Below are 9841 nucleotides of genomic sequence, written 5' to 3'. Positions count from 1 at the left end.
GTGCTTTCAACCCGCAGATGTTTGCATTCAGCTCACAGTAAAAGGGGTTTTGAGATGCGCTGATACACCCAAACAAGTCGGGTGGTTGCTCTGACTCCCCATGTAATTAGCTCCCTATTGTTAGAAGTTTATGCAGGTTCATCACACACTTGGCACTGCCCTTCGTACCCCCTGGGAGCCAGGCTGTTGGATGTTGCATTGCCTGGGACCTGCATAGTAAATGAATGTTAGACCTTTTCCCCTGTGCCTGGCTCTTGCCTTGGCGTGCCCCGTGTTTAGCTTCCAGCGGGGAGAGCACTGAAATCACCAGCAAACCTCCCTTTGGTGCTAAGCTGTGCCAGTGTGTTTTGGCTGCTAATGGAGGTGTGAATGAAAAGCAAAAATCTGAGCTTTTCACTGGGCAGAGCCCTAGGAAAAGTGCTTGTTACCTTCATTTGCATTTGCTGTTCCATGTCTTTAATTAAAAGGCCCACAAAATAGAATAAATTACATATGCATTTTTATTAGACAAACACCAGAAAGTGAAAAGAGACAAACAGTCACGGGACACGTTTTATATACAAAATCCTGCCAAAAAGTGCTGAGCTGTAAAAAGCAAGCTGCCAATTTAAAACACTTGGACTCATGTTCAATAGCAGAGCCCTACACGACGCGTGCGAGACAACACAGCTGAGAGCGAGTTCCTAAGGTGAGGCTCCTGTGCAACAAGACATAGGGTTTAGGTGGCCCTCATTCCGTTGACCCCAACTATGGCCAATGTTAAGGTGTTTTCTGGTGAATGAAGGCATCTGAAAGGAGGTTTTTAGCTTCTGTAACTTCTTCTGGTGGAGGAAGTTGAGACAAACTTCATGCTGGAGCTGCTGCCTCCCCCAAGGGTGGTGGTGGTAACCCCGGGACCGCTTCCACAGCTGAAGCTGTTCCCCATGTTGCAGATTCCCCCTCCCATGCTGAGGTTGCTTCCTCCTCCGTACCCTGTCCCCACAGTGGTTCTGGTCACGGCTGCAAGAAGGAGGAGAAGCTCTCAGTTTCTTTGGGCACAGGCATATTAATGCTTACTAAAGGTAATTGCGTGTATTTTAGAGACTTACAGATATTCACTGGGACGCCATCTCCAGCCAGCCTGTTAGGAGACAGAAAACAGCAAGATAAGAGGATAAGAAGTCTGTTGACAGTGTGTGTGAGGGAAACGGGGTGTATTTCCTAGAGATCTTGGGGAGAAAAAGAAAAACTTGCTCTAATTCGGGGATGCTTCCTGCAATGTGATTTCCATTAGTGAGGACAATCTTCGCCTTCCCTGCCCCGCAATGCCCTATTTAGCTTTCCAGACATGCTGAGCATCTCCGGTGCTTTCATTGCTTTGCCTCTCCATCATCAGGACTAGAAGGACTGTGTTTCCTACCCACCTGCACTCCTCTCCCTCCAGCAGCTTCCTGTAGGTCGCAATCTCAATGTCCAGGGCCAGCTTGACGTTCATGAGCTCCTGGTACTCGCGGAGCTGCCGGGCCAGGTCTGCTTTGGCCTGTTGCAGAGCATCCTCCAGCTCGGCCAGTTTGGCTTTGGCATCTTTGAGGGCCAGCTCCCCACGTTCCTCAGCGTCTGCGATGGCCGCTTTCAGGTTGGCACACTGCAGAAGAGAAACCCCCAGTCAAATTCCCCATATCAGACCTAGAGCTGATCCTTATTTACCCTGAAATCACAAGGTTTTATTCCAACCCCAGCAGGTTAACCATTTTTTAGTGACGCTTCTCTTTTTGCAAGAGAAAAGCATCAAACTGAGCAGAACTTGCCCAAGCTGCTCTGACGTTTTCCCTCCTCTCCCTTGCAAGAGGAACTGGTTTAAAGTGTGGGCTTTGCTGCCTTTTACCTGCTTCTTCACGCTGTCGATTTCAGACCGCAGCCGCTGGACGTGGCGGTTGAGCTCGGAGATCTCCTGCTTGGTGGTGCGGAGGTCGTCCCCGTGCCTGCCTGCTGTAGCCTGCAGCTCTTCGTACTGTCACAGAGAGAGGAACAATTACCCAAGGGAAAATCCATCCTCTTTGGAGTCATCCAGGTGCCTGAAAGCACAGGTCCCTCCTCGAGCCGGGACCAGCAGCTGTGCAAGATGCAATATCTGAGATAGTTTTCTTGGAAGAGTCGTTCTTTATCTGTTCAAGACAAGACATGAAGATAACAGCACGGAAACCCCCAGATTCTTCACCTTGGTTTGGTACCAGGACTCTGCTTCAGCCCGGCTCCGGTTGGCGATGTCCTCGTACTGCGCTTTGACCTCTGAGATGATGCTGTCCAGGTCCAGGTTTCGGTTGTTGTCCATGGTGAGAACGACAGAGGTGTCGGAGATCTGCGTCTGCATCTGTGACAGCTCCTGCAAAGTGCATAGGGGATTAGGTGAGCTCATTCCGTTGAGAGATGCCTTTTTATCCTTTCAGGTGAGCGTGCAGACCTGGCAGAGGCTACAGATTGTTATCTAGCCAGCTAAGACGGTTGATGTAACTCTAAAGAGATAAAGGAGTTAGCATCTCCTGGGGGAAGAAATCACAGGTTTTCAGGGGGGAAGCTCTTAACTGAGGGTTGCAATGGCTTGGGAGGGGGTTGTACTCACTGCTTCATAGAGGGCTCTCAGGAAATTAATTTCTTCAGTCAGCGCATCTACCTTGGCTTGTAGTTCCACCTTGTTCATATAGGCAGCATCTACATCCTGGAGGATGAGAGATTTACGTTATGTGTCTTAAACTCCTATTAACAAGTCAGCAACAAGCACATCCCTGTAGTAACAACGCAGGGAAACGGTTTTGAAATCTCCATGGATGGATCTGTGGCTGAGTAGGCGATCAGAGCCCTATCAGTATTCATCAGACGGTGTTCTGCCGTTTTCTCTCACCTTCTTGAGTGTCACAAATTCATTCTCTGCAACGGTGCGCCTGTTGATTTCATCTTCGTACCTGATGGAAGGAGGCAGGGGAAGAATTTGTTTAGGCAAGTAACAGATGGAGGTGATTTTAGTTTGCTGGAATGAATTTCCTTAAGAGCATTTTGCATACAATGGTCTTTTCTCCTAAAGAGTACCTGAATAAGAGACCATGAGCACGTTCCTACGCTAAACTAGTTAAAACAAGTCCATCAAATAAATTTGAAAGAATCTATTCTTTTCTCCTATTTCTGGCCGTTAGTCAGACTCCTCCTGCCTCTCAGGCAAATTCAGCTGTCCTGGAACTCTCAGACCTACCATGTAATTTCTCTCTGTTTTTTCTCAGTAGGTAATTTAGTTAATGACTCTTTGATCATATTCGAAACGATTCCCTAAGTGTTTGTGTATTCGGATCTGTGACTCCATTACCATTTATCTCAGGAAAATGTCATAACCCTCACTGTCAGGAATTCCTGTGTCCCGGACTCTCCTGGATCCCCTGGTTGGCTTAAGGATGTTGAATGGAGAAAGGCTGCACCTACACAGGCAAGTAGCCCGCTAGCTCAGTAAACTTACTTCTTCTTGAAATCCTCAACCAGGTACTGTGTGTTGACGAGCTCTCCCTCCAGCCTTCCCTTGTCGCTCAGCAAACTGTTCAGTTGCATCCTGAGGTTGTTGATGTACGTCTCAAAAAGCGGCTCCAAGTTGTTCTTCACTGTTTTCATCCCCTGCTCCTGGAGCAGGCTCCACTTGGTTTCCAGCACTTTGTTTTGTTGCTCAAGGAATCGGACCTGCAAGCAGAAATATCCTGAAGATGCTTTGAAAGAGCGGAGATTACGGAGAGCTTTCCTTGCAAACGGGGGATCTCAGGATTAGCTGAGGTGCTGAAACACTCCTTACAGCTGGTTTTCATAGCCAAATTCTCCTCTGCTAGAAGAAGGAATTTGCTGTTTGGCTGCAGGGACCCTGCTCAGTGTTGCAAACAAGCTATGGAACGAACGACTGCTGATTTTCTTCCACTGTGATTGCTGAATCAAGGTAAGGTGCATGCATTTTGTGTGAAGACTGCATGCAAAACTAGATAAGGAGCAAGACAGGGTCTGCACTCTTGTTAAAAAACCAATAGTAAAGTGCCATTTCTCCTTCCTTTCAGTATAGCTTCCCCACCCCACAAAAGCTCCACAATGATGCAGTGTTTTCCTTGAAACCAAAGGGGAGCTGCTCAACCGGAGCAGAAATCAAGCAGTTGCTCGTGTGCATCTAATACAGTTAACAAGGAAATGAAGTGGACAGACAGTGTCAGATCAGATTTTTCTACTTTGAAACATGCTGTCCAAGCATGTTTCATAACAGTTCAAACAAGCTGGTACTGTTGCAGTGATACCTTTAAATGCCTTTCAGGTAATTTAAGCAATGAGCTTACTTTGCCTAATGCCAATTCATGTCGTTCCTTTCTTGGTCATTTTAGATGAGTCGCTTGCATCTCACTTTAACCATCTAAAACCTGTTGTCTAGGCTCCTATAGTGCTCAGTGGAGACAGCCCAATATCTCCAGAAGGACGGGATTGTCTTCTAGAGCTTTCTTTTTCCACTGCCTATGAGATGTCAAGCAGCAAATGAGGAGTACCTCTAATACTGGATGATTAATTCATAGCAACCACTGTGTAGCAGGTACCATTCCCTGGAGTTTCCAGGGACTGGGCATCTTCCAGTCTCATTCCTCACTTCTATTCCTTCTTGATCACAAAGCAGTTAAGAAGAGAGTCCCCACCAAAAATATCAGGACAAGATATTTAGGGAAGCTCATGTCTCACCTTGTCAATGAAGGAGGCAAATTTATTGTTGAGGGTTTTGATTTGTTCCTTCTCCTCCTTTCGGATCCTTTGGATGTTGGGATCAATCTCCAAGTTGAGAGGTTTCAGAAGGCTCTGGTTGACGGAGACTTCGTGGATGCCCCCAGGGCCACCCATGCCACCACCAAATGCACCATATCCATAGCCTGGCATGCCAAAGCCACCACCGTACACACTACCACCACCAAAACCTGCAGATCCATAGAAGCTACCACCCCTTCCAGCCACAGAGATCCTCTTGCATCCTCCAACATTGTAGAGGCTTTTGCTTCCAAAGCCACCACCAACCCTAGAAAACCCGCTGCCAGCATTGCAGCTTCCGAGCCGGGTGACAGAGCACGAACTGAAGCTGGTGCGGGTAGTGTTTGGGATGACGGCTGAAGCAGCGCTGAAGCCACTTCTTCCCCTCTGAATCCTCACGGTGGACTGGCGAGACATTGCTGGCTTTTGGATTGGGATGGATGCTACAGCAAGAATAAAGGAGCAAAGGTGCTGGCCTGGAGCAAGGAGTAGGAGGGAAAGCAGAAAGATGAACCTGTGCTCTCCACGGGCTCTGGAGAGCCCTTTTATGCATGTATGAGACTGGGATGGGTTTGATGAGGTGGATCATCTTTCTGATTAATTAAGCTTGGCATGTCCAACAGCATTCTGGAGAATGAACTCACTCCGCACACACGCCCTTCTGAAATAATATAGCCAGGTTCTGAGCAACAGTGGTATTGTTTGGGAATAACTGTCGCCTTCTGCCGCCTTTGTAGACAGCCAGGCTCTTCGCCATATCAAAGCATTGGAAAGTTGCAGTGAGTCACGTTGGGCGCAGGGAGGAAAACACCGTTCAAAATGCCTGTCACTCAACACCTCTCTCATTTGAAAACTTCATCCCTCAGGATTGCTTTTGCCCCTTCTCTGTTCCCAAGCAGGGCTGTGAGAAGTTGCAGTCCCTTGGGGTTCAGGAAAGGGATGTCTGTCGGGCAGAGCAGTGTTTTACAGCAAGCCCTGCAGTAAATTGTTCTGTGTTGGCGTTTGGGATGTGTGCTGCACGGTCCCCTCCATCCACCACAATGTACCTGCAGAAATAGCTTTGCTTCTGTCCCTATAAAGGCTCAGCTCCCTGAGCTGATCTCTCCTGAAAATCCTGCTTCTGCAGACTTATTCTTCTGAAAGAAGAATATTATTCTTCTAAAAAGAAGTGCAGGAGTGAAAGGAAAGGTTTTGTTGAGGTCTTTTGTTCATGTGTGGACTTTGACAGCTGCCGTCAAGCTCTATCCATCACAGATAGTTGTGTCAATACCTCAGTTTTGAAGATTTGGACCTTGGTATTTTAGCAGGATGCAAACAACCAAATGAAAGAAAAAGCAGGAGGATAGATTGTGGGAATGGGAACTGCTTTGAATCCACTGGCTCTATGGAAATGGGGTGCTCCGGGGCTGTTCCCAAGTCACAGTTTATAAACACAATGCAGTTTCCCAGGCATTTAATCAGCTCTCTCAGCACTGCACATCTGAAAGGGTGATCCTGCCTGCTGGAATCCACTAGGGAAGTGCCCCACAGGATTCCCTCTGCCCGGATCTGCAGTGCTTGGGACGCAGTGAGACATCCTGGATCTTTCCTTTCTCAACGCAGCTCTTTGCATTTCACATGGCAAGCACTTGGAGTAACAAGCCGAGTAGAAAAATGTGAGAAATAATGCATTTTGAGGGCCAGCAAGTGCTTCTGGCCCTCTTTGTGCTTCAGGTTGTTCAGGAAAAGATGATTTGTCATTTATTTTATATGAGAAGGTGAATGCATCTCCCCCCAACAGCTTCCTCTCGTGCTGCCTGTGGGCTGCCGCACAGGAATAACGTGGCATTGAGGAACTGCCATGGTGGAGGGGTGTTGGGCTTTGATCTGCCTCTACCTTGCAAAGTAGCAGGGCAAAAGAGAAATTGGAATTTCATCACTTTGTTCCCCCGCTGTTTCTCCAGCTGCTTTCTTTCAGATGGATTGCATTTGCAATGGAGTTTTAAATGAAGGAGGAATAAATAGCAATTGTGAGTTTATTTTCATGTCTATTACAAGACTGAGCTTTTATTGTAAGGAAGGGCTTAATCCTGCAATTTTTTGCCCAGCGGGGCTGTCTCATTGAGTCTGGCTGCCTGCATGTTTGCACCCATGGGAACTCGAGTAAACGTATTGCAACCAACAGGTCTGCATCCAAAAAGCAGTTGGTTATTGCTCAGCCTTAGGGTTTTGCCCACCAATTGGCAGATTTCATGACTCAAACGCTGAGATTGATTCAAGCGTGCTTGGTTCATATCAATGCAAGTCCTCAATAGCAAGATATTCAAAGGCAGATGCAAGTTGCCAGGCTTCTCAAATGCGTGTGGCTCCTTTGAGAGCTGCTCTCTCAGGTTCTACCCATCTCATTTAACTCTTCTGACTGAAAGCTGTTCTGTATTCTTGTGCGGTCCATGGAGGTCACCACCAAACCGCAGATTCTCCCGTTCCAAAGCAGAGGATGGAGAGGCCCCTGAAAATGGGTTTTCCACTTTCACCAGCATTACGTGGGTAGACCAGATAGCTGAGTCAGGGTGTGCAGAGCTGGCCAGGCTGAAACCCACCCTTGGTTACTAACAGCGTGATGCGTCAGTACTTTCCTTTCCCCCCTCAGGCTCCTTTTACATATGAAACTTGTCTTTTTTGGCTAAAGAATACATCAACTGCTTTGGAGTCCATTGTTAATAATAGTAATAAGACAGGTCCTCCAACCAAGTAAAAAGAAATTAATTTCTTTCCATTTCACATTTGCACTAGGGTGGAGGTGATGCGGTTGTCACTCATCTGGAAGGAATTCGAGAGGTAATTACAAAAGGCAGAACTGTGAGCACAAGGAGCTGTAGCTACAGGTTTGGGGTATGGGGTGATGGCAAAGGGGGGCCCCCACCCTGCTCTGTTGATGAAACACAGGGTTTCCAGGTAGCTCCTGGGGGAGTGTCTCCCATGCGCCCTGCAGCTCCAGGCATGTAATGAATTTGCTGCTCTGATGCAGATAGCTTGCTCTGATACAGACTTTCTCCTCCATCAAAGGATAATGCTTGTGCTCACTCAAGCTGCTCTGTAGTTCTTCCTCTTAACCAGACAAAGGGAGCTGTGTTTGGGCAGGTCCCCTCGTGTGAGAACCCCCGTGACGTAGCAGAGGACCTCTGAAAGGTTGAGCAGGCTCCGGGTCCTTTTCCTTCCCTTCTCCTCCTCATTTCTTCCTCCCAGGCTCAGCAAAGAGGGCACGCAGCAGCAGGTGCAAGCCCCAGACCAAGGGGCAGGAGGTCCTTTTCCACCATGCTATAAACCTGGGAGTAAAGTTTTGGCTGAGTTTGGTCCTGGCGTTATGCTGATACCAAGGCAATAACTCTCCTTTGAGATTAGGAAAGTGAGTTCTGACTCTGTGAAGGCAATAAAGGCAGCTCCAGCCCCTTGAGTGAGAAATCTGAGCCATTTTCTGCACTCAGACACTGAACAGAGGATACTTCCAACAGCTCTTCCTCACCTCCTCTCCATCTCTCTGCACTGCTGCTCCTCTCCAGCATCCACCTTCATCTGATGATGGATGATGCCCTTTCTCAGACAAGGCTGGAGGTTTTGGAAGTGCCTCTGTGTGTTTTGTTTTCACAAATACATCCATTTGTAAAAGAAGAGCGTGTCTTACTAACCTGCGTTGGTTCACCTGTGCTACCTAATCTCAGCTTAATTATCAGTAAAGCCAAGGCTGTAATTTAGGTTAATTGCTTAAATTAAAGCCTTTGGGTTAAACTTGGGCTGCTAACCTAAATTCAAACCCTACTCATTTTGACCGTAATTTACTATTTCATCCAAAGTTAATGAAGCCTTGCTGGTCACCTGAGCTTTTTCCATGGGGGACCACGGGACTCCATGTGCTCCCCACATGGATGTGCTGTGGGGATGGGCACCTCTGGGAGACCTCCTGAGCAGGAGCCGAGTGTCCCTGAATCTCATTTCCTGAAGGGATGAATTAGGATGAACTCCTCAGAAGCTTTCCCATAGGTGTTGCCCCGCGATGGGTGTTGCAGCCCTTTGAGCCTGTTCCCAGCAGTATCTGGAGGCCAGTCAGCTATAACTACCGATGGCTTTGAAGTGTAGGTGTGACCTGCTTTCTCCAGATAATTGTTTTCTGGGCTAGCAGGGAGACACTGATGCAGCCCAGGGATTTGGAATAACTTTGCCTTCATTACTGCTGTTGTTGCCAGATGCTTTATACAGAGCAGGGAGGTCTCCTTTCCCCTTATGGCTTGTTGCATCTCGAAAGAGCCGCTGACCATAGGTGGGTATGAGCTGATACCTCCTTTTTCCTATCCTGCTGGCAGCACTGGTGCTTATTTGGTGGTACCCAAAGAAAGCCAGATGTCCCAAATTGCATTGCAATGCTTTCTGAGCCTATCTTTATCACCTTTAATCCCTACCCTTTAACTCCTTGAAGCCCTGAACAGGGCTGCTGGGGCTGTGATCTCCACTAAGCTTCACATGGAAACCAAGATCTTCCAGCACTGAAGGTTGTTGCAGCAGAGCGTCTGTAGCATCATTAGTGATTTAGTTAATGATATGTAGCAGCATTAACGGTTAGACTTGATGATCTTAAAGGTCTTTTCCAACCTATTTGATTCTATGATTCTATCTCCTGCTTTCTCCTTGCCCCAGGGTACATCTTTTATCCCGGTAAGGAAAACCAAGCCCTGGAAGTCCCATTTCTTCTTGACCAGCTCTGTGCCTGCACATGGCTTCATCCTGCACCAAGTGCTGCTCCTGGTTCGAGTTTCCTTGTGAAGAGCTATAGCACCTGTGTGAAGTGTAACATCTCCCTGTTAAACTGAATCTGCTCAATGCTGTTCTCAGAGTCGGTAAGATAAACAAGGATCATTCATGTGTCCCAGGAGGTGTATCCAGTCGTAGAACTGTGGAATGGTTTGGGGTTGAAGGGACCTTAAAATTCACCCATTCCAACCCCCTGCCACTGGCAGGGACCCCTTCCACTGGAGCAGGGTGCTCCAAGCCCCTGTGTCCAACCTGGCCTTGAGCACTGCCAGGGATGGGG

The 9841-nt window shown here is 47.8% G+C and overlaps 1 protein-coding gene across 1 annotated transcript; it reads right to left on the bottom strand.

The window, feature by feature from the left end:
- Nucleotides 1-779: 779 nt before the first annotated feature.
- On the bottom strand, nt 780-5196 carry LOC134168971 (keratin, type II cytoskeletal 75-like). Its single transcript, XM_062629148.1, has 9 exons — nt 4720-5196; nt 3482-3696; nt 2879-2939; nt 2600-2695; nt 2198-2362; nt 1865-1990; nt 1404-1624; nt 1089-1120; nt 780-999 (listed from the first exon to the last, which is right to left on the bottom strand). Exons 1-9 carry the CDS (start codon nt 5194-5196, stop codon nt 803-805), a joined length of 1590 nt encoding a protein of 529 aa, XP_062485132.1. The 3' UTR covers nt 780-802.
- Between the last annotated feature and the right edge of the window lie 4645 nt (nt 5197-9841).

This window comes from Pezoporus occidentalis, unplaced genomic scaffold (genome assembly GCF_034315485.1).
Source record: "Pezoporus occidentalis ecotype Australia unplaced genomic scaffold, CSIRO_AGI_Poc_V1 ctg329, whole genome shotgun sequence".
Lineage (NCBI taxonomy): Eukaryota > Metazoa > Chordata > Aves > Psittaciformes > Psittacidae > Pezoporus > Pezoporus occidentalis.
This window is presented reverse-complemented; position numbering and strand designations above follow the sequence as displayed.